The 23,579-nt window shown below is 39.1% G+C and overlaps 2 protein-coding genes across 3 annotated transcripts; both read right to left on the bottom strand.

Moving 5' to 3' along the window:
• Window positions 1-5,640: 5,640 nt before the first annotated feature.
• Window positions 5,641-7,780, bottom strand: LOC115673016 (transcription factor SCREAM2). Of its 2 annotated transcripts, none has more exons than XM_030595033.2 (4): window positions 7,503-7,780; window positions 6,854-6,979; window positions 6,381-6,551; window positions 5,641-6,072 (listed from the first exon to the last, which is right to left on the bottom strand). In XM_030595033.2, exons 1-4 carry the CDS (start codon window positions 7,578-7,580, stop codon window positions 5,977-5,979), a joined length of 471 nt encoding a protein of 156 aa, XP_030450893.1. In that variant the 5' UTR covers window positions 7,581-7,780; the 3' UTR covers window positions 5,641-5,976. The 2 variants fall into 2 exon arrangements, with proteins under 2 accessions (XP_030450893.1, XP_030450892.1); XM_030595032.2 differs by having other exon boundaries at window positions 6,381-6,554; window positions 7,503-7,778.
• Window positions 7,781-20,038: 12,258 nt separating this feature from the next.
• LOC115672990 (uncharacterized) lies at window positions 20,039-23,010 on the bottom strand. Its single transcript, XM_030595002.2, has 6 exons — window positions 22,703-23,010; window positions 22,524-22,587; window positions 21,944-22,051; window positions 21,738-21,836; window positions 21,273-21,398; window positions 20,039-20,544 (listed from the first exon to the last, which is right to left on the bottom strand). Exons 1-6 carry the CDS (start codon window positions 22,730-22,732, stop codon window positions 20,399-20,401), a joined length of 573 nt encoding a protein of 190 aa, XP_030450862.1. The 5' UTR covers window positions 22,733-23,010; the 3' UTR covers window positions 20,039-20,398.
• Window positions 23,011-23,579: the final 569 nt, after the last annotated feature.

Below are 23,579 nucleotides of genomic sequence, written 5' to 3'. Positions count from 1 at the left end.
GTTCAAAAATCGCAACTAATTTCTTCAAAATTATAAATATTAAGACCAATTAGAGGTGATCATTTCCATATTAGGTCCAGGTTACCCCTAGAACCTAGAAGTTACCATATTATGACCGATTCTCAATTTTTGGAATCTGGAACATACCCTATATAATCTGGAACCGAACTTGCGATTCTAGGATTGGTTCTAGGGTCTACCTATGAACTGACCAATTCCTTTTTTATTTGTTTCATATTTTTATCTGTTTTCATTTTCTTCTTCATTTTTTGTCAAGCAAAATGAAAATTAAAGTAATAACAAAAATTTCTCTTTAGATAGATAGAGTTTAATCAACAAAACTACCCATCCCAAACAAAACCATTTATAAGCGAAGTAATCTGTCAAACCTAACAAGAGAAGTCGTATAATGTTGTCATGTAGAGTAAATTAAAGGGATTGATAGTAGACTAGAAACACGTATAAAAGAGTAGAAATTAGTTAATTTGAGGTTTCCAAAGTGCATGGTATACTAAATTTCTCCAGCAATGAATATATATGTTGTAGGTGGATTTTAATGGGTACATATCTTCCACTTGTACCAGAGCAAGCTGTAAAACTAATCCTACTAATGGAAGAACATATTGAATATGATATTCCAAATTCTGAAAGTTTGATACTTCTAGTATAAAAACTGGTGAAAAGATCCAAAGATTCTACTAAATCTTGGGTTACCTCACCTCAGTTTGGTTTGATTTTTCGGTTCTCAATCCAGTTTGGTTCGGTTCCTAATGGGAACCATAATCGGACCATAAAGTTTGGTTCCAAAAAATTTTGAATCAGGAACTACACCAAAGAGTCCAGGAATTGGGAATCGAACCAATTTAAGGTTGTTTCGGTCCAATTCCTAGTTTTACTCGAGATCCATGCTCATCTCTAGTTCTAGTTAGAGGTTCATTATCAGAACCCGTGTTTTTATCAACACCCTCGCCTTCATATGGCATAATAGTAGCATCCTGATGTGATAATCTAAAAAAAAAATCAGTGGTGATTTCGGATGTGTGAGTAGATTTGGGACTGGAGAAAAGGTTGGGGACTTTTTTAGACAAAAAAAAAGTTCGAGAAAGAATTGAGATTATACCTAAAATTTGGATTTTTATAGGGAATTAATCTTGTAAAAGTGTAAGTTATTTTTTATACCGGTAGACGACACATATAACCCTACAATGACTCCACGAGGCAAAGTTAAAATATAATTAGATTCCATTCCATGGGACTTAACAAACGTTTGTCCAACTCAATATCTTGACATACATTAACCTAAAGTGGTCGGGACGGATGGACCAAGTACTCCCGGTTTTCACACGAAAACCACTGGAGAACCAGCAAAACTAAGGCATCTTTCGTAGTGTTAGGCCACTGAGATCAGATCTCAAGGCATCTTTCGTGCCTCGTTGACACCTGTTGCCTCACTGCCCCCAGAGGCATGACCATACTTTAATTTCGTGCTCATTATGCTCAAACGTACTTTATTTTATTATTACTCTTCACAAATTGAGTCAATCTAAGGAAAAGAAAGGATCTCTCTTTATGGGAATTCCCCCATATTCAACAGACTTAGCACTAAGCCCCAAAAGTCGGTGACTTTGACGTTAAATCCAACGGCTTCCGTGGTTTCACGTGGGCATTCTTGTTCAAGAAAGTGCTGTTCTTTTTTTTTTTCCCTTTTCCATTTTACTAGAAGAGCTTACTATAAGTAAGCAAGTTCAACTTGATTTAACATGATTTGAACTTTCCACCATGATTTATAGCGCATATGCACCTGCCCCACCTAACCCGACTCGCGCGTGTGACGTGCTGTTGAAATGTACATGCGATCGACTTTCTAACAATTTGTATTTCTGTTTTTTCCGGCCAAAAATGCTAAGTTTAAAACCTCGGATAAGCGAGCTAACGACGAACGTGGGCACTCGGTTTTGATACGTGCAAAAGTGTTGCAACTTTGTTGCGGTGCCGAACATGTGGACGCTGATGTTGGACCACAAATGCCCCGGGAAAACGACCCATTACTATCGAAGATGAAGGAATAGTCGAGTCGTTTCAAAGTAATAGCAGCTGCTGAGGCTTGGTACGGATGCGGTCTGAAAATTGTTTCAGTACAGTTTCTTTCCTCAAACTCCCAACTCCTATCCTCTGTGAGAGAGAGAGAGAGAGAGAGAAGGAAAACCGGATGAAGGGAAGCCAGTAGTTTGTGGAAGAGTTCACGGTTCCGGTGCACAAAACCAAGGGCCACACACCAAATCCCCAAAGCGCGCACACTCTTCGACCTCATCGTCAACAACACCGCCCGCCAACGACATCATTTCACCACCTCCTCTCTTTTCCCCTTATAAATGTCACCAGCCTTCTCAGCTCCTCCATACGACCACGCTCATCCCACGTTTTCGAGCTATCTTTTTTCTCACCCACCTCGCCGTATTCTCAGCTGGTTTTGCCAAGAAGAAGAAGAAGAGCGCTCAAGATGGAGGCGATTCAATCCTGGGTCTCTGAGCACAAGCTCGCCAGCATTGGTCAGTTCCATCTCTATCTATCTTCGAAACTATATCACGCGTAACGACTGCGTAGAATTTCGGCGAAACTGAATCGTGGGGATGGGGTTTGATGCAGGAGGACTGTGGGCATCAGCAATTGGAGCATCGCTTGCTTATTCACGCACTAAGTCTCCCCTCAAGCCAAGCCTCCGCCTCATTCATGCTCGGTAATCCCTCCCCTCTCCCCTCATCAGCACGACCGCATGTGTAAGACAGTGCCGCGTCGTCGATCGATCGCATGCCCATTAAATCAAACTAGTTGTACATATGGAGAGTCTTAGACAATTAGTCTACTAAAACAGCAAATAGAGAGGTGTCGGAGGAACAAGAAAAGCTTATCTTTTTAATGAATATGAAGATTGTTTGGAAGCGTATGTGACTGAATTACTATATGGTGTCGTGTCGTTACAGGATGCATGCACAGGCCCTGACGCTGGCCGTGCTCTCTGGTGCAGCCGCTTACCATTACTACGAGCAGAAACAGTCCAACGAGCCTCGACGACGCAATTGAACTCCGCCTTTTTGTCATCTAAAGATGCTTCTCTCTCGAAAAAAAGCATCTGCTCCTGGAGTGGCGAAGACGAAGATCCCGCTCTTCGTTCGACAACATCATTAATAAGTAATTTCACGTGATGTAATGGCTTGTAGTTGATTTCCTATGTCTACGAGAAATGATTTCCTTATGTACATACATCGTACGAGTTGAACGACGGATGAGGACGATCTTGTGCTTCCCTTCTTATCACGGTGTCTACTGTATTCTTTCACTTGTTATCGAAGTATATCTATATATTATTTCTAGCGAATTTAAATCGTGGGTCTGCCATTGTTATCTTTCCCAAAAGCCAAAATGCAGAAAAAACATTCAAATGATGACAGTCTCTATTGAAATTTGAATCAAAGTCGCGTAAAAAATCCCATAACCGGGCTTTGTGTAAGGTCTGCTACTGTCATCATATCTTTCCCAAACACCAAAATGCAGAAAAACATTTAAATGATGACGGTCTCTATTGAAATTTGAATAAAAGTCGCGTCGAAAATCCCATGACTGGGCTTTGTGTGGAAGGAGGGCCCAAGAATTCATGGCCCGGTTGGCCCATCCATGGCTTTTTTCTGGGCCCATCTGACTTAGGTTACCGATTTCCTCTACATGCATACGCTTATTCAATGAACAGTTCATCAGATTAATGAGTGAATTGTTTTTCCCCCGCGGATAAGTTGTCTTCTGTTAAGAAGTTGACAGTGTGCTCTCTAGAATCTATCATAACCACATCCAATCTCATGTGATTCAATCCCATCCCAACACTCCCATTGGAAAATTGAGAAGCTCTTTTCTTCGACAATTGACACCGAAATTCGGAGTTCACCTGGATTCTCCTGGTAGGCGGGCATGGAACGGAGCAATACATTTCATTTGGAAAGAAAGCAATAATGTAGCTCATGATCGTTTGTGCCTCAGGTGCATAGTGGGTTTCGAGAAAATATCAATTGAGACTCCCTCCCCAGTCCCATGAAGATCTTTACGTATTTGTCCAGTTCAGGATAACTGAAATCTTTTGGTCTGCGAGCGTGGGAGCAGCTCAAACAAAGAAAGAAGAGTCTGGTCTGAATTCAGGCCCATCCCGCCCGTCTGCTGTTAGGTTCAGGAATGGTGCCAGCCGGGGGCGCCGTTATGCCCCACTGGTTAATTGCAGTTAGGACTAGATCGTTACTCACTATGCTTCAGGATAGGAATGCTCGTGTGGTCTGATCAATGCTGGACAAAGTCCTTCGTGCTCGTTGGCAGATGGGTTGGACTTAAATAGAATGTGAAGCGAGTTGTGCAGCTGATGTAGGCTGTAAAAGCAGGTCCACAGTTATGTTTAAAAAGGTTTCTTGAGTAAGAGATCAACACAGCGATTGTATATCCCCATATGACTTCTTACATAATGTGGATGTTCCAGGGGTTACGAGAAGATTACTTGTTCCTAGGATCATTTTACTATGATAACAAGCTTTTCGGTTTAGAATTTCGCACATGTTTAATCAACATGCCGATGCAAACAAGTCAATCGAGGGAAGGAGAATTAGAGTCCTAGGACCATTTTAGCAATAACAAAGTCCCTCCGTTTGAAGTTTCTAACGCGTGCTTTGTTACGATTTCAATGTAGAGAACAGCAACTCAATATCAAATCACCAGTTCTCACCAAAGAATGAACTTAAAGTAGACAAAACGACAACTAAAAATGATTACATGACGATTGATATACAGTTTTCTCTTACCAAAGCTTAGGGTATTGTCATCGGACTCCGTGGGCAATTGCATGTCAAGAGAAAGCAGATGTGCAGACCCTTTTTGTGCACTCATTATTCATTCACAAAATAGCTTTATTCACCGACTTTGTTACGTCACCACTTTTTATGCACGCTTGCATCTAGACGTACACGGTCCAAAAGACAACTTAACTTTTTCACTGATAACTTGGGTCGATATTATAAAGGATAATGACACAAATAGTCCATGAATTTTAATTTAATGTGCAATTTGGTTCATGAACTTTTAATTTGTTCAATGTAGTCACTGAACTTTAACCCAATATTCAATGTGGTCCTTGAACTTTTAATTTATTTAATATCATCTCTGAATTTTTGGCACATGTTCAATTCTGTCCCTAAACTATATGAAAATGTTTAATGTAGTCCCTGAACTTGAATTAATGGAAAGGATTGCATTGAATATTTTCATATAGTTCAGGGACTGAATTGAATATGTATCAAAAGTTCAGGGATAACATTAAACAAATTAAAAGTTCAAGAACCACATTGAACATTGGGTTAAAATTCATGGACTATATTGAATAAATTAAAAGTTCAGGGACCAAATTGCACATTGGGCTAAAGTTCAATGACTGTTTATGTCATTTTCCCATATTATAAACATGTCAATACTTCAGTTAAGCATTCTTTCTTCTCGAAACTTGGCATGCAGGATATATGTATCATATATGCAAACAATTGCATGCACTTTTACATGAGACCATTAGTTACTGAGGAAAACTAAATCCACAAAAAAAAAATTAAACTGAACAAATAAGGAATGCAAATCAACTTACTCTTTGGATGATGGATAGCATCACATACAGATATTTCTCAGAAGGAATAATTGCATTAACTTCGAAGACTATATCGTTGTAGCTAGTGAAGTGATCCCACGCTTTATGGAATCTCTTAACCTCTTTAATATGCTCTTCAGCATTTCGTACATATATAGGATATACTAATGATACGTACTTAGACATTACTTATAGGGAAAAAAAAATACTTCACACGTTTTCAGACCTACCGTTGCTTTTCTTTGCAACTCCTAGCTCTCCTTTGCCAAACCCTACAAAGGACGAGATACACGAACGATTTATATCATTCTTTCTCATCCATCATTGTTGCTCTCGCTCCAATTCTTCACTGCTTGCACTACCACTTGCTTGATAGCTTGAGAATCAATCATATCACCGTCTTCTTCATTCTGCAGAACAAATTAAAACGTACAATATTTTCATTACTATTGACTCTTTGTAATCAAGTATTAGGTGCTCTCGAGGTCGTGTCAAATAACTTGTTTGTTTTCACCACCATGCATACCCGAAACTCGTGTCTCGTTTCTAATAAGCTCTCGCATGCAGCACACACTCTGTGTCATCTCGTGATCTGATATCACAACTAGTTTGCGAGAGAGAGAGAGAGAGAGAGAGTTTTGCACGCAACTGTGTACATACTGAGGGGATGTGTATACGTAAATATAAATATGATAAAAATGGGATTAGGAAATCTTACTTCGCCTCCAAATGCTTGTAGGCGAAAGTTGTCCGTGCAAGAAACCCTAGCTTCAAGAACATTAAGACCCAAGTCCTCAAAAGCTTCCAATATTGACACAAGTAAACCAGGACAGCTTTTGTCCGAGAATACGTTGATTAAGAAACCTTTCTCTAGGGTTTCCACTGTTACCTGCTGTTTAGAGCACAAAAGTACAAAACGAGGAACGAGAAAGAAAAGTCAGATCACACAAGTAATAGGGAAATGAAGCGATAATGTTGTTCTTTAACTCGAAATTATTTGACGGAGGAGAAAAACTTCAGGAAAAAAATAGGGCGTGCATCATCTTAGTGATGACGGTAGACAAGATCGGATTCAACGAAGGAAAATGCAATAGAGTATGGTCTGGGAAAATAAGGAGAGAAAATGCGATTGCGATGATATATGGTAGGATAAACATTGATGTGCGGAATATTAGGACAATAAAAAATTACCACAGGCAATTGAGGTTGCTGGCTTGAAGTTTCTGCAATTTCTATATCTTGATTTAACCTTTCTACCTTCTGCTTCAGCTCCTTGATATACTTGGATGCATCTACTATGATTGAGGTCTTGTTTAGCTGACAAATATGAGAAGAAGGAATATAAGTTCGGCAGTAGAATGGTACTGGAAATTCAAATAAAGTGGTTATTTTAATCTTTACTCCAATGACTGTTTTCAATCGATTGAACCTGATAAGCGATTAATAAAAGTCTATCCCACACCATTAAAACTGAGATAGGTTAACATTCCCCTATATCCATCCCCTCTAAATTGATTGAAATATGAGGAACATCAAGAATTAACAGAAATCAGTTTGACAGAAAGGAAATCATTTGTTGCATAAAAATCAAAGCGGGGACGAAGTGGGTGGGAGGATATGACTAAAATTAGATAAAAGAATCACCAAACCAGAGAATTGAAGTTGAAAAAGACAACAGATGGAGAGAAGGGAAGTTTTTAAGAAAGAAAAGAGGAAACTCTTGATTATCTGGTTATATGTACATCATATTACATAGAAAAATTGGAGGTGGCATCATTGGTGACATGAGAAGAAAGCCAATGGAAGCAAAGGAATCAGAATAAGCGCAGAGGGGAATTACTGCGTGAGAGTTTGTAATGGAACGAAGGAGTTGCAGCTTCTCATGCAGTACTGCTCTCTTTTGCTCTCTCGAAACCATGCTCTCTTTTCTGCCTTCTTTTCTTTTCTTCCTTCCTTTTTTCTCTTCTTTTTTTCAGCTCTCTGAACAAAATTCGTTTTCTTCCTATAGTCCTCCTTCGTTCACTCTGAAACCGCAAGCTCTGAGGCTGTATAAAGAGAGGAAAGAGAGCTCTGGAATTTCCTCTAATCCCCCGTTTGCATCCCACATGTCTGCCTCAGTTCCCTCACAAGAAAAATATAGTATTTTGATTCTATTCGTGAATTTACAATGTTATCCTTTCTTCTTGGTTATAGTTCCAATTACATGTTTCTGCTTTTCCTAGCTGGAAACCAGAATGATGCATTGACACTACAGTGGAACCGTATTGCAGCTGGTTTTACAAGAATTTTTGTCTCTTTTAAAATGGATTTTGTCCGGTAATTGTTGACGATATCTTGAATTTGCAATCATCTGTACTTCAAGATTACTCTCTTCAAAACATGGACAATTGTGCTGAATGTAGAGAGAATGTATAATCGGCGTGAAAAGTTATTTCTTACATTATATCGAATTTTAGTCTTCACGGCATTGAATAACTCACTCTTTCGAATTGAGACTTCGAAATCTAAAAAACTAAGGAATTGTCTAAACTTTTAAGTACTATTATGAAAAAGGATGCATCAAAAGAATTAATATATGAATGTGAAAAATTCCTACCAAAGACTTCATTAGAGAGAAATTATACTTATGGCTCTAATTGAGGTATTTGGACTTGCATTCCACTCATATTGGGTCTTCATGGACATTTTTACAGTTTGTTGATCTTCGATGAATGTAAACACTACGTCATGAATATTGAATACTGCTTTGTCTATTAAAATCAGTTTACAAGTATGTTCACTAACTGTTTGCCACAATATAAATTCATGAACTCATTTTCTAAATGAACTTGAATATTCCTAGCTTTACTTGTACAAACCAATCACATGTACAGAGAGAGAGAGGTCCGAGTTATATGTTGAATTTACTAATGTTTCAAGTTCTAAATCACCAACTGTTTTCATTAGGGTGGAACCTAAATCTGTTTTCACTATGCCTATTTGAACTTGCATAATGAACATAGGTTTGAAGCGTCGGAACCGCAACTCATGTGCGAAGTCGAGCTTAGCCAATCTCGTTGCAATTTCGACGGTTAAAATTTATGCTCAAGATCTCTAATTTGATCGATTATCGATCATCTCTTGAGATTTCCTCTGATAATGCGTCTTACTTTATGATGCAACGCGTTGTCTGTCGATCAATCAATTTGGAATCGGTATAATGTCTTGCCTCGTTACGACAAGACATTTGCCTTCCTCTTAAAATCTCAAACAAGGCTTGAGTTGCAAACCCATCCAAAAACAAGAAAACCAAGAGAGAGAGAGAGGAGAGAAAAGGGGAGGGGCATAATGGGGAAGAGGGGAGGGGCATAATGGGGAAGAGCTCGTGAAAGGAAAGGGTGGTGATTGAGTTTGGGGGGGTATGGAGAAAGGGAATTGGGCCATCGAAAGGAGTGAAGAAGAGGAGGGGGGGAAGCCACCAAAAAATTGGATGTTTTAGTTGTGATTTCTTCTTGAATGCCTCCAAATTCTCCTCACGGGACCTTTTTCCATTACTCCCTCTCTCTCACCAGCCGTCACCTTTTGTCCTCTCTCTCCCTCTCCCTCTCTCTCTCTCTCTCTCTCTCCACACGTGCCATTCCACAACACCTCTTCCATCACTTCTCGTCCAAAAATCGAACAGAAGTCAGTAAAAACCATGGAAATTCAAGCTCTCTCTCTCTCCCTAAAAACAAGGAAGAAAAGCATCTCACCGTCCTCCTTCTCCCCCTCCTCCTCTAGTAGGTCTAACTCTTCTTCTTTGCCTATCGCGCCCCGCTGGGATGTTTCAGGAATGGCATCTCGTTTCACACCCACTTATTGCTTCAGGAATGGCTAGTACTGGTGTACGTACTTGGGAGAAACACATCCATGCAACAGATGAAACGCTAGCGAAAAAGCAAAAAAGCATACGCGCCCCTAAAGTACATTCGTGTCGAGACATGAACCTCGCGGGATAGATGAGTTTCTGCATCATCTTATTATTCTAGATTTTTGTCTATGCTTGTAGGACAAACGCTTTCCATGCTTGATCACGAACTACCCTTCCATGGGTCTCATTAATTACTTGTAATTTATACCCTTCTGAAGCAAACTAATGGACCATAAAGAAATGAAATGGAGAAATTCATGTAGAGGTTTGGAAGCGAAGGCATTGGGTTCTTTATCTTTAGCACCTTTTGAAATTTATTGCTGCCCATGCACGAGCTGTGTCCTTATATGCACGCATTAGCTTCCCGTTGAAGTACAGAGAGAGCGTGCACAGAGATTCCATGAACAGTGATGTACAAAAACAAAGGCTGTGAATAGCCAGCTCTAATAAATGGATGCATCACGAGATACTTTAAAAGATACACCCAAAACAATTTTTCCTGTTTTTTTTTTCCCTTACTCTTTCTTGTTTGCGTTTGCTTTGCCATGTAAGTTTGGAGGGATCGAGCTCTCTCTCTCTCTCTCTCTCTCTGCTTTGCTTCCAACATTGTCTACATTCCACAAAGACAAATCACGTACCCATCTATTCACATGTGTGCCCATTAATCATTACTACAAAACAATTGCTCTCTCGATACATTATAGTCCTGCTCCAGTCTCTAGGCCCTTTGCCTTCCCCTAAAATGCAGCTACACTCTTTAGGGTTTTAGATTCTAAGAGAGTCAGCTAGGTCAATTACCTCTTGTAAAAAGCAATTTCTCATAAATAATTTTACCACTTACTTTACGGCTGTAATCCGCTATATTTTGATGATACATTGTTCTTGGACATTTGTACAGCTTCAAAGATATTTGAACGTTTTTAGGGATAAGAAGGAGAGAAAAATAATTAAGTGTACCAACACTCACCATATTCGATTTCGCATATTGGAGAAATGCTACATACACTAACATTTTTACCGAATTTTGTTTACTAAGTCACATAGAAAATCACATTAGATTTTTTTTAACCGCTTTCTATATGAATCCCCCCCTATTTCGAACATTTAGTGTGATATTCGCCACATCATTATTTAATAAGAAAATTATAATATAAAGAGTTGTAGTATAGACCAACTGATTTGAATGTTTCTCTTGATTATGAGAATGGAGTTATAGCATTCCTCATGGAATGTTAATGAAATTCGTCACCAAATTTTGAATTTCCTTCTACCGATGAAAATGTTTCAAATTTAGGTTTTGTTTGTTACAAGGAAAATGAATGATTTATAAAACATTTTCCTAAAAAATAATCGCTCGTAACACTTACAATAATTAGTCAATTGAAAAAAAATTTCATTATCGACAATAATTTATGGCTTAACATTTACGTGAATGATGACCATGGAGGTTGGGTCAACGTTTAATGTATTTTGGGTTCTAGCTAGGTTGGAAAGATAATGTTATTGGTTAGTTCCCATAAGTCTGCCTACGTGGGCATACATACGGGTTGTGCATTTACATAGCTTTTATTTGTAGTAGCTGCATTAATTCTATGAACATATACTTTTGTTTGCATTTTGAATTATTCACATAGAATTTTTTAAGTGACCATGTATTGAATATAAATCTAAAAAGTGGCAGTGTGCGGATCTGTACATATAGGCCTCCAGCCATGGCCGTGCCCTTTAAAAATAGTAACTTTTCCGGCCTTGTGGGAAGTCCAATTGACTCGGTCATAGCTGAGCCGACATACTTATGCATATTTTATATATAGTATACTTGGGCAGTGAAATTACATAAATCTTTTACATATTTAATGTTATCTAAGAGTGATTAAACATATGAGACACATTCACGTCTGTCTCATGAAGATTGCAAGCTCGAACTACTTATTATAGTCGCATTATGTTCAATTATTTTGTGAGAATAAAGCGGCTTATATCTTGAAAAACCAATGGATCTCCTAATAATGCAGTTTAATTTCTTCTGGGATATTACAAACCCGCTTGTCTTATTATCTCCGCCCAAAATATTTCTTTGGAGCATGATTGAACATCTGACAACGCAGAGGGCTTGGGTATATTGTCCCATGAGGTGTCTTGAAGCTCATGAGCATGATGACATTTCGAGAAAAGATAAGGAAAAATACAATGCGAACCAGATAAGCAATTTGTCTTCGCACGTTTTCTCACATCTATTAGCGTGTGATTCCCTCCACCCATCGACTTCCATACCAAATTGCGCATGATGCAAAACGAGGAAGAAATCTCAGGACTCCGTCAAGAAATTAATCATTAGCAAGACATTCTAAGAATGTGACCAGAACAAAAGAATTGAAAAGAAGGGCCATGGAAGGTGCTTATCAAGGTGATTGATTTGCCATAGTGTTTTAGATTCATCGAATTAGCTTAGTTGTTAGTTCTCCTACGAAATTTCGAAAAGACTACTAAGTTCATCAGCAGGCCAAAATCTAGAGAATGGTGGTTACCCTGTCTAAGAATGAAATATTTCGGTAATAAGCGCACGCAACGTTACACCATAATTAGCAAATCGACGTATATCTGGAAATAATCATCGTTTCGTGTCTTTTTTGGTTTTGGGCATAAGTATATTTAGATGATACGTTGTTATTGATTGCCATACGTCACATCATTTGATGACGTGATGTGTGATGCCCCTTCCTAAAGAGTGTCACGGGTTGCTCTCTCCTCGTTGAACTCCATGTGTTTTTTTTGCCCTTTTGTCCTGCGAGAGGAAGAACGCCTAGTGTCAGTTGAATCAAATATCGTAGATAGTGAGTGCGCGAGTAATTAGTAGAATAAGTTGAAGTTACAACAATTTGATACATATACTGGCACCTCAATACCATTTGTGTTCACCTACAAAAGAGCAGCACTATTTCCACCCTCTATATGACTAAATCCATCCAATTTTCACACAAAGAAAAAAAAATGCCCTCAATCATTCAATTGCAATTTAAGTGGTGACCCTAAATTTATTCACTTTCCTTCTTTTTTTTATTTTTTCTATTTTATGTAGGATCTAGTTGCCTAAATTAAGAACTTCACATGTTTTGATTTTATTTATTTTGGGTACTATGTTTTCTTTATTAACGTTAGATTTTACTTTCATAGAAATTAGTTTCATCGAAAAGAAAAACTTTCAAGAAACTCTCTTTAAAGATTTTTCAAAATAAAATCATAGTTACGTTCTCCGAGGTGAAATTTTAAATATGAAATTTAATTATACGAAAACTTTGCATAAAAAAGAACTTTTCTCAAATGCCAGTAAAATCTCATCATTTTGAATTGACAAAATTAATATTATCCTCATTATGCATAATTTTTTACATCAATGTTTTATGCGTATTCCTAGATACTCCTATAACGTTTTACATGTTTTGTGTAAAAATATCTCGCTAATAGTAAGAAAAAAAAAAGACATTATTTGATGTGGTAATTAGCAGACTTGATATATATTTTCTTGGAAATTTCTCTTTTTGACAAGAATTATTTATACGGAAGTAAAATCTAAAGATAAAAAGAAAACTCAGTTCCTTTAATATACATGAAATACCCACAATAAACAAAAACAAAGTATGTGTAATGTTTAATTATAGCAACTAGATCCCAAATAGAAATACAAATAAATAAAGAAAAGAGAAGAAGGAATAAGGGCCGCGACTTTAAATTGCAATTGAATGATGGAAGGCAATTTTGTCTTTTGAGTGAAAATGGGGATGATTTTAGCCACGTATGGGGGTAAAAACAGCATCTTCCTTACAAAATTGAAAATTGTTTGGCTGAACACTTGTAAATGGGTAAGCTCGTATTTTTTAAGTTAAAACAAGCGAGTGGTAGAAACACAGGACTATCTTCTATATAATTAAGCTAAAAATAGGCTTTTGTCTCACTTATTGGACATTCCTAAATTACCCTTCTATTAAACAATAGAAAGAAAAGAAAGGACATAATAAAAACATCTCCAGTAACTTCCCACTTCATCCTACTCATTTTCTCTCTTCATGATGGCGCCCGCCAGATCACCAGTTATCATACAAAGCAAAAACATAATCAGCATGAGAAGTTCAATAGAACATCATATGATCTCGACTATTACGTTAGAATTAATGCTAGACATATGAAAACTAATTCACGAAATTTATTTACGAAGCAATGCCGCCCCAAATGTGTTGGGTTAACTCGCTTGTTCAACCCCGTGTATGTCCCGGGGCTTGTCACATCACCTTATAAACTAATATGCATATCATTAACATTACATGTATGTACCTTACTAGGTAATCGCAGCCCAAAAGAAGATATAATGTTTACGCAAATAGAAATTAAAAGTGACTAGGTGGCTTAAAATCTTCTAAGAGATGAACATGGCAGGCTTGTTTTCCATCAAATGACACGTAGGAAAATTGTTGAAGACCTTGGAAGATCTTGCATAATGACATTGTTTGATATTGTGCGACGTCGCGTGAATTATTTTGAGCGTGGCGACACTACTAGAGACCTTCGCAGTGTGCCACAATTATGGAGACGCAATGGAATTGCGTTTTTTTTTTTTCTAAATTTAATAATTTGAGCAAAAGTGATAGTGCATTGCTGACCTGTACACGTTTTTGTGTCTACTTGTAATTTTTATTTATCAAGCAACGGGACAAAATAAATCCCAGAAAGGAATATATCTTATGGGCCAATCATGGAACGAAAGCATAGCTGAATTCAGAAATGCTTCCCGTGACATTCCATATTATTATAAAAATGAAAATGAAATCTCATAAGAAATCAAGCCAAGGCATATTCAAAACACTTTTCCTTTTATTATAAAATAAAAATTTAGAAAATCGCTTGTAAACAGCATGTACCCTCTTCATGGCAATTAAACTTTGGCTCCTCCCTCCCTCTTTCTCTCTCTCTCTCTCTCTCTCTCTCTCTCTCTCTCTCAACCATGATTTTGCTGACATTTTAAAACTATGCAATGTTGTTTTTTCCCACGCTGTTTTGTGCTTATCTCTTTTGTCATGGCGAACTTCATCTGCATGGTATATCGGTAGTATAGGATTCTTCTTCTAACTCTGCTGGCAAAGCACACGTGACTTGCTCTTCGGGAAAGTACATTCACATGCAAACGTAACGACGCAACACTGAACAAAGAAAATGAAAAAAAAAAAACAGAGAAAAAAATGTTGCAGAAGCTGAGACGATAAGTAAGCGCTTGTGCTCTCTGTATGGGAAGAGAGAAGGACTAGAGAGCAAGTAAATGGTGATTTAAAGAGAGTGGAGTTTGGTGATAACATAGATTTTCTGGAAGTATTATGTATATGATCCTACCGAAACGTGAGATGAAAGTAATTATTATAATTAAGACCGTACCAAGAAGGTTAGATGAGATTAAGGAAGTCATTTTCATGAAGCGTGCATGTAATATATATCTCTCTCTCTCTCTCTCTCTCTCTCTCTCTCTCTCTCTCTCTCTCTCTCTCTCTCTCTCAAAGGTCGTTTTCTAAAAAGTCATGACACTTTTCAAAGCATATCACATATCATTCACTGTTAACTGGGTTTCCGCTTGCGAACAAACGAGTGCTTCTTGCACTTTGGACAGCTATATTGCTTTGTCTTTTCTCAGACGAATGTTCTCCTGAGGAGTTTATCTGGCAACTGATCCAAACTATTATTTTGCCTCTCCTCTAGCTTTTTGTATTGCCAGTCTTTGAGTTACTTCCGCGAAGACATCCTCACGGATTACATACAAAAAGTGTCAAAGAACGAAAATGTGGAGAGCTTTTGTGACAGAGACATGTAATTAAGGTTCAATTTTGCATTGTGTGTGGATTTCAATAAGGGACGTGTTTTCTTTCGATCGTAGTTGAAGGAAATTTTGTAATAGCCCTTCCGATTGGTGGGTTACAATCATGGACATCACCCCCATTTATATTTAGTAGATTTTGCACATGGATGATGCCCACGACTGAGATTTGAGGAGAATATAGCCCTTTAAATACAACATAAACAAAAGAAATTGAGGTTTATCTATGCAAATGTTACGGGTATACTTCTTCTTTGTCTTATGCATCACATAAAATTAGGAAAAATTACCAAAACAGTCCTAAATCTATTGCAATTGTGCCAATTCAGTCCTAAACTTTTTTTTTGTCAATTCAGTCCTAAATCTTTTGTATTTGTGCCAATTCAGTCCATCCAGCCAATTTTGGCCGGCAGGCACTGGCCCTTCGACCGACACTGACGTGGCAATTTTTAAATATATTTTTTTCGATTTCTTTTTCTTTTTTTTTCCTTTTCTTCTTCCCCTGGCCGGTCCAGCGACCGACGACCAACGACCTGCTGGGCTAGGGCCGGCGACACTAGTCGTCGACCACTGGTGAGGCTCGCCCTCGCCGGCACTGGCGAGGATGAGCCTTGACCTCGCCGTTACGGGCGAGGTCGGCCAAGCAACGGCCATGGTGAGGCCGCACGACCTCACCCAAATCTGTCGCGAGGCCGCTCGGCCTCCCCCAGATCTAGGCGAGGTCGAGCAGCCTCACCATGGTCGACGTCGCCCGCAACAGTGAGGTCGAGCAGCGGCCTCGCCATAGCCGCTGCTCGACCTCGCCACAAATCTGGGCGAGGTCGAGGCTCACCCTCGCCAAAGCCTGCGAGGGGAGCCTCACCAGTGGCCAACGACTAGTGTGACTGGCCCTAGCCCCTGGCCGGTCGTCGAATCAGCTAGGGGAAGAAGAAAAGCAAAAAAATTAAAAAATTAAAAATCGAAAAAAAAAATTAAAAAATTGCCATGTCAGCGTCCGCCGGAGGGCCGATGCCGGCCAATGTCCACGTCAACACCGGACGGCCAAAATTGACCGGATGGACTAAATTGGCACAAATTCAAAAGGTTTATGACTAAATTGGCAAAAAAAAAAAGGTTTGGAACTGAATTGGCACAATTGCAATAGATTTATAACTATTTTGGTAATTTTCCTCGTAAAATTAGGAAGTTGCCATTTCAATCCGCATTTGTATCAACTCTACGTTACTCTTAGTTTCTCCTTGCCTTCTCCTTTGGTTTAGTTATGGTACACCAGTACTTTTAACTTGTTTACAATTTAAAGAGACTAGAGACATCTATATTCACCCGCAAAAAGAAAAAGAAACCTCTTAGACTAATATTTGTTGATGATATGGTTAATTTTTTATGCGCACGATGGTAATATTTGTGATGGCGGGATCTTCAGCTTTTCCAAAACAACACGACGACATGAAAGCTTGCACACTGTTCGCAATACATCCCATTTCATTAGAATCTTACCCTTCGTTTAAAATGAATAGCCGGTTTCGAAACATGGACGACTCACATAAACAGTAAGGAAAGAATTGTAGGAGAAGTTAGGAATTATACACTTTTGAGTGACTACATTCATCATATGCACAATCGAGAGTGAATTTGTTCCATGTATGTAAACGTGTGGCACGTAAGTAATGTGAATGTTGACAAAAACAAGAAATGCAAAACTTAGGGTTTCCCAATGAAATGAGCAATGGCTCTTATGTCACAATAATTGTTATCATAATATGATCTCTCCCTCCACAGCACATCATGTTGCGCTCATGGAATGCATATGACGTGCATACATGGGGACTGGTGGCCAGGAGGGAAATGCAAGATTTTAGCCTCATCTGTGTTGCGAGTGGTGACCCCAAAAGACAAAAAACTCGTCTAGAAATAGCAAACCCTAGAGATAGCCAAAAATTCGTGAGAATCAAGGGCATAAGACGTGCTCTCTCTCTCTCTCTCTCTCTCTCTCTCTCTCTCTCTCTCTCTCTCTCTCTCTCTCTCTCTCTCTCTCTCTCTCTCTCTCTCTCTCTACCCCTTTTTGATCGTGACAAAAAAGATTGCAACATCCTTTATTTTTTCAGGTCACGGGGGCGGTTTAACTAACAACAAATTTCACAATTTTGTGACCATTTTAATGATTTTTTTTCTTTGTGGAATTTTTATGGAGCATATGAAAGAATGACACTGAGCTCTCTTGTCCCGTCGCTTCACATGTACAGGAACCAGCAAAATCCATCGGTGCAAACAACCAAAAAACGAGGCCAGATGATGTATGGGACACTTTAGGGATGCGAGGGAGGGGCTCGTGTGTTTATGTCTCTTCATTAACTTTTAACGGATGGTATTTGAAAAGGGGCAGAGAGATTACTTGGATTCGATTTGATGTCTCGTTTCAAAGGCCCGCAATTCTGGGAGATGCCTTTGGTTTGCTTTGTCGGAATCCCATAAGAGAAAGTTCCCGCGGTCGTTTAAGAATAAAAAAATTTGCTGGAAGTTTTATCTTTTCAGGCTGTATTGAAGAGAGATGAGGTTTGATCTAAATCTCCAAGGTGACTCGTGAAGTTTTGCCTTAGGTTTTTTTTTTTGGTCGATAAGTTTTGCCTTATTTTCTGTACCTTAAGTCGAAAGCCAAAACATGTCGTATGCCCATTTAAATATTTAATAGTGTAAATTTTGTATGGAAAATATGATTCGATACATGTATTCATCGTCATTACGTGTAGATGCCGTAATCGGAGAACAAATAGAGACGAAGATAATACAAAAACATTATTATGATTAGCGTTTTCATGAAAAGGACCTGACTTTTGATTTGACAATGATAGGTTGTAGTTTTGCTTATGAGAGAATTGTCCAAAAAGTCCTAAACATATTGCACATTTGCCAATTTAGTCACAAACTTTTTAATTGTGCCAATTGAATCCTAAACCTTTTCAAGTTTTGCTAATTGAGTCCAACCAGCCAATTTTGACAGGAAATCGGTGACGTGGACGCCAGTTGTCCTACGTGACAAGGCCGGCGCTAACATAGACAGATATTTTTTTCAATTTTTTTTATCTTTCCTTTTATTCTCTTTGTCTTTTCTTTCTTTCTTTTTTTCTCCTTCTTCCTCTAGCTGATCGCCAGGCCTCAACAATGGCCAACGACTGGCCAAAGGCGAGGGCCAGCAAGGTCGAGCCTCGCCTGCTCGCTTATGCCAGTGGCTGGTGGGGAGGAGCTTCGCCAGAGGCCGATGGGGTGTCCTCTGGCCAGTCACTGAGGCTGGCGACCGGCTAGAGGAAGAAGGAAAGAAAAAAAAGAAAGAGAGAGAAAAGAAAGAAAAGAATAAATAAATCAATAAAAAAATATAAAAAATTATCCAAGTCAGCACCGGCTATGCCGCCTAGGAAGATTGGCATCCACATCAGCGATTTACGGCCAAAATTGGCATAATAGACTCAATTGGCAAAACGTGAAAAGATTTAGGACTCAATTGGCATAATTAAAAGGTTTAAGACTGAATTGACAAAAGTGCAATAGGTTTATGACTTTTTGGATAATTTTTCATTTTCCTTATACATGGGCGCAAATACTTCCAATTTATGAAAGTTTAGTTCTCTAAAAGATAGAGAGAGTAACAAATTCTTTGAGAAAGATCGGTTTACACCTTTTTCCTCGTCGCCTTCAAACTTATTCATGATTGCTCACGCGATTGTCGCATCGCCGTGGCTATGGCATGCAAATGACATCGCTCGCCACAGTGAAAGAACTGGATCTTCTCAATTCAAAGAGAGATTAGACCAAGTTTAGAGATCACGGTAGGGGATTCAACAGTCGGAGCTATTTGCGACGACCTGCTTCTCGTTCATTCATTTGTCTCGTAGCAACAGGTCATGGTACTTGGAGGAGGAGATTGAAATAGCTTAAAGTGGTTGAATTGACTCTTGTGAATTGAGCGATTCATGTTCATGTCTTATAATGATACAATCTGTTGCACAGGTCTGCCGATCAAGATTCACGTTCGGTAGCCCACCATTAGTTGTCATTCGAACCCGAGACGAACTCCATGACCGATTTTGCGTGATTAGTCCAAAAACAAAAGCAATCACAAGGCAATCTGTATAATTGTGCATAGTCTGTCCACCGAAGAAAGATAGATGATAAATCGACTCGAGCAAGCTCGTGTATGATTGCATTTTCTATTGTCTTATAGGTTGGAAATGCCCAACAATTCGATTGAAGGAAACCTTCTTTCGTACTCAACATACCATCAGTATATTGTGAAACCATATAAAACCAGATTAGAAAGAACTTCTTCTTTCTTTGGGTCGGCCATGCGGTGGCCCGTATCAAGTTCATTGGACCCCCACCCAAAGAGCAAAACCAAACTCAAGAAGAAGAGAAAAGGAAAGCCTCTTCGGTTATCTGCATATTTCTCTCCTTTGACGTCTGTCTTAGAAAATTACCACCACCTTTAACCGGTTACTTTATCGACGAAATTTCAAGGTGCACGAGTTCATGTGAGTCCGATGCACCACACAGCCCCTGATTTGGCGTGTCTCGCATGAGACCAACTGTGATTGAATGGCTATGGTCCACTGGGCTCACACGAATCCGGCGCATCCATTAGTAACTCGTAAAATTACCTCTTCATGTAAACACCAAATCTCGTTGCGCAACAGGAGATCTAACCTTCGAAGTTTACAGTTCAACATTATTCTATTTCTACTGATGAACCACCACATGCCCAAAACCAAAAGCAAGAAATCTAGATAAATGGACTTCCCCATAAAAAAGACGGGTCATCAAGCCTCACCTTCTTGCGGCAGAAGGCTGCATCTGTTTTTAGCGATCCACGAGAAGGCCACAATGAAATCTCCGAATCGATAGATAGAGGATCACAGAGGCTTTTCCAAGGGATCGTTACAGATTCCATTGAGAGATGCTCCAAGGTTAATGACCGATGGTTCAAAATTAGACTACCCCGGTTCTAGGAGGAATCATCACATCTCAGATCTTGAAACCTTTTTAACAAGCCAGATCTATACTTCTCTGCTTCCGCATCCTCAAATGAATCTGGGATGGACCTCATGATGGAGATCAAACCGGCTTGGTGCAGTACTCCCGCAGCTTCGACTGCCACACCATAGCATATTTTTAATTTGAGCAATGTAAAATTGTGGAAGCACAATTTCATTCGTCGAGCTACAAACAGTAATAATACAGCCATTCACAAAGTCTTCTCCAGTCAGATATGTCAATCGGTTAGCACTGTCATAAAAAGGAAATGTCAACGAAGAAAATATCACATGATTCACAAAATCTTTACTATCTTTTAGGAAGAAATATCAAACTGAAAATTATATCGAATGTTCAGCAAAAGACAATGGATGAGCGGGAAAAAAAATAGCAGAGTGCAGAGAAACCTACTGGAAAAGCACTAAGAACTCCCTTGAGAGACAAAGGAAACATAAAACCTGAATCATTCCCATTGATGCTAACTCATAGTAGAAAAGGGAGGATCAAAGAACTACTAAAGACATGATAAAACTTTGTCAAAGATTTACCAGAGCCTGAGATTAGAATTTAAAATGTTAAGAACTCTCAACTATATCTTCCAATTCCAACCCAGAAATATCTTGCAAGAGATATCTTTCCCAGCAAAGCAACTCTATCAGAAGTTGGATCATCAACTTTGTAATAAGCAAGATTTGCAAATAACTTTCGCACTGAGAAAATCCCAGAATGAGTATCTATCAGCAGCATAACACACTACGCACCTATATTAAAGCTAGGAATTTGCAAGTATAAAGATTAGAACACAGATGTAGGGAACAAATAGATAAATAAGCAAAAAGTACCACCTGAATTTGAAAGAGCACCAAGAGCTTTCAAAGCTTCCTTCCTTGTGCGGTCATCTTTAGCAGTGCTTAGCATGTTCACAAGTTCTTGAGCACCACCCATCTCCACTATTTTCATCCTTCTTTCATCTAAGTGTTAACAATGAAGTTGAAAATGATTTCTATGAGTCATGAAAATGATTTCTATGAATCAAAGCATCAACTGCAGCTACGATACAGCCAAACAAAGCATCGTTCATGCCAACGACACTAACATAACGGTACATGAAAATAATGCTGCCACGTGTATTAGAATAGTGAACATACGTAGCAGATGGCAGAAGAATAAAATACATTAAAACACTCAAAAGCTACATTACTTTACCAAGGGCTTAGATAGTTATGAAAGGTGAAAAATTTTCTGATGCATAATCAGTGAGGCTCCTGAACATTATTTGTTTGTCACACTGACGGAGATAATGACATTACCATCAATTGCAAAACGAGATAACCTAGAAGCTCCCATTCTCTTAAACAAGGGATCCTTGACTTGAAGAAGGGAAACAGACTGCTGTATCAAATTATCTCCTGGGAAAACAGATAAGAATCTGTCCATCAGAAAAGGCAAGCTGAGGCAGAAACCATCAAGTAGAGAAGTGATCTCTTCCAAGATCATGAGCAACATTTCCACATACCCATGTATGGGAAAAATTGATAGCCAACGTACGTGGCCGTTCCCGCGAAGAACAACTTCAACAACCATCCTATCTTCCTCTCAGCCTCCTGCTCTAGCGCTAGCTCATCTAGAGGTGAATCAAGATTAAAAGAAATCAGTCTCAGCAACGCGAATGCATCAGATTTCCCAGAGGAATCGTTGCAGGTATAACATGAAGCAAGAGGGATACATGGCCATCAATCTACCCCGAAACATACATTTGGCAATTAGTTTGCAATCTAATGGTTCAATCACAACCATATAGACACCCCAAGAATCTGAAACAGATTTTCTAGTTCAATCTCAATGCACAAGGATCCTGAACGTCTCATAGAAAAAGGGGGCTAAATCAATAGTTCAATAGAACAAATTAATTAAACCACGCAAATGCACAAATCACCGGCGGAACGTTTTCGGACAAAATGAGCAAAATCACGACATCAATCGTGCTAGAAGCAGTCAACCCATCAAGGGGCCAAACGAACACGCTCCAGCAAAAGATTAAAAACGAGACGCAATCCGAAAGGCAAAAGTGGGTGTGAATCGGAGAAATCAGCAACCTTTCCCACCGTATGACGAGGAACATCTACTCTGCAGATGCCCAGGTTTCCTTCTGCACAAATACTGCACCAAAGATCCATAAAAATCGACTCCATCGACGCAAGAATCAACAGAAACATGCTCCAGTCCGGTCTCGCTAAAATTGTAAAGAGAAGATGGAGAAATCAGTCAAATTTACAGTGGCCACTTGCGCCGCTAAAGCCCGCATGACGAATTCCCAGTTGAAGAAGACTGAAGAGAAGACCCCTCTCGCTCCGCTTCAGTTCTTGTTCCTCTCGCGCTGGGTCGGTCGCCAGCTCTCTAATTGAAGTCGCCCCAGTTGGAAAAAACAGTAGTAGAAATTTACGAATTTTTATTTAATAACATTACAAGGTAAGGCTTTATTATGGGAACCAAAAAAAGATTGGCCTAATTAAATATTATCGTATCTATATATTTGAGAGATGACCATGTATGTGTTTCGAAAATTTAAAGAGGTTTTGGTTCGGTTCCAAATAAAAATGACAAATTTTTTGTTGCTTAATCCCGTTGCTTATGCTTACTTACAATGCTCGGGAAGTGTTTGATGATATGTCCGAGCGGAACGTTGTCTTCTTGGGCAATGCCAATGATCAACGCGGGATCAATGGGGAGCATGGTCTATTTGCTTTGAGGGGTACTTCTGCGAAATGCGAAACTGAGATTATCGCGAGAGATCTGATCGACTGCCGATCTCTTTAGTCATGTAGGCCAATTCATTGGATGATGCAACGGACTTTGCAGAGAAGCTGCCGATTGAACTCGAGGAAATGATCTGGTAGAGCGTGTTGGGAGCCGGTGGAGTTAGAGGTAATCGGTTCCAGGGTGGGTAGGGTCCAGACCTGGAACCTGGAACCTACCCTGTTATAACCGGTTCTCATTTTTTGGAACCTGGAACCTACCCTGTTATAACCGGTTCTCATTTTTTGGAACCTGGAACCTACCCTGTTTTCCCTAGATCCTGTTTTGGAACCTACCCTGTTTTTCCGGTCCAGTTTCAGGGTCTACCCAGTAACTTGTTTTTTCTTTTCTTTTCC

This window comes from Syzygium oleosum, unplaced genomic scaffold (genome assembly GCF_021117445.2).
Source record: "Syzygium oleosum isolate NSW1041296 unplaced genomic scaffold, Sole_v2.1 Sole_v2.02, whole genome shotgun sequence".
Classification (NCBI taxonomy): domain Eukaryota; kingdom Viridiplantae; phylum Streptophyta; class Magnoliopsida; order Myrtales; family Myrtaceae; genus Syzygium; species Syzygium oleosum.
This window is presented reverse-complemented; position numbering and strand designations above follow the sequence as displayed.

Coding starts and splice junctions, on each gene's coding strand:
- LOC115673016 (XM_030595032.2), bottom strand. CDS start 7,580: ATGGTTTCGAGAGAGCAAAAGAGAGCAGTACTGCATGAGAAGCTGCAA. Junction 6,555..6,853: donor AGCAACCTCAATTGCCTGTG/GTAATTTTTTAT, acceptor TGCTCTAAACAG/CAGGTAACAGTGGAAACCCT. Junction 6,073..6,380: donor TACAAGCATTTGGAGGCGAA/GTAAGATTTCCT, acceptor TTTGTTCTGCAG/AATGAAGAAGACGGTGATAT.
- LOC115672990 (XM_030595002.2), bottom strand. CDS start 22,732: ATGCGGGCTTTAGCGGCGCAAGTGGCCACT. Junction 22,052..22,523: donor CTCGTCATACGGTGGGAAAG/GTTGCTGATTTC, acceptor ATTCACCTCTAG/ATGAGCTAGCGCTAGAGCAG. Junction 21,399..21,737: donor ATCTCGTTTTGCAATTGATG/GTAATGTCATTA, acceptor GTTAACACTTAG/ATGAAAGAAGGATGAAAATA.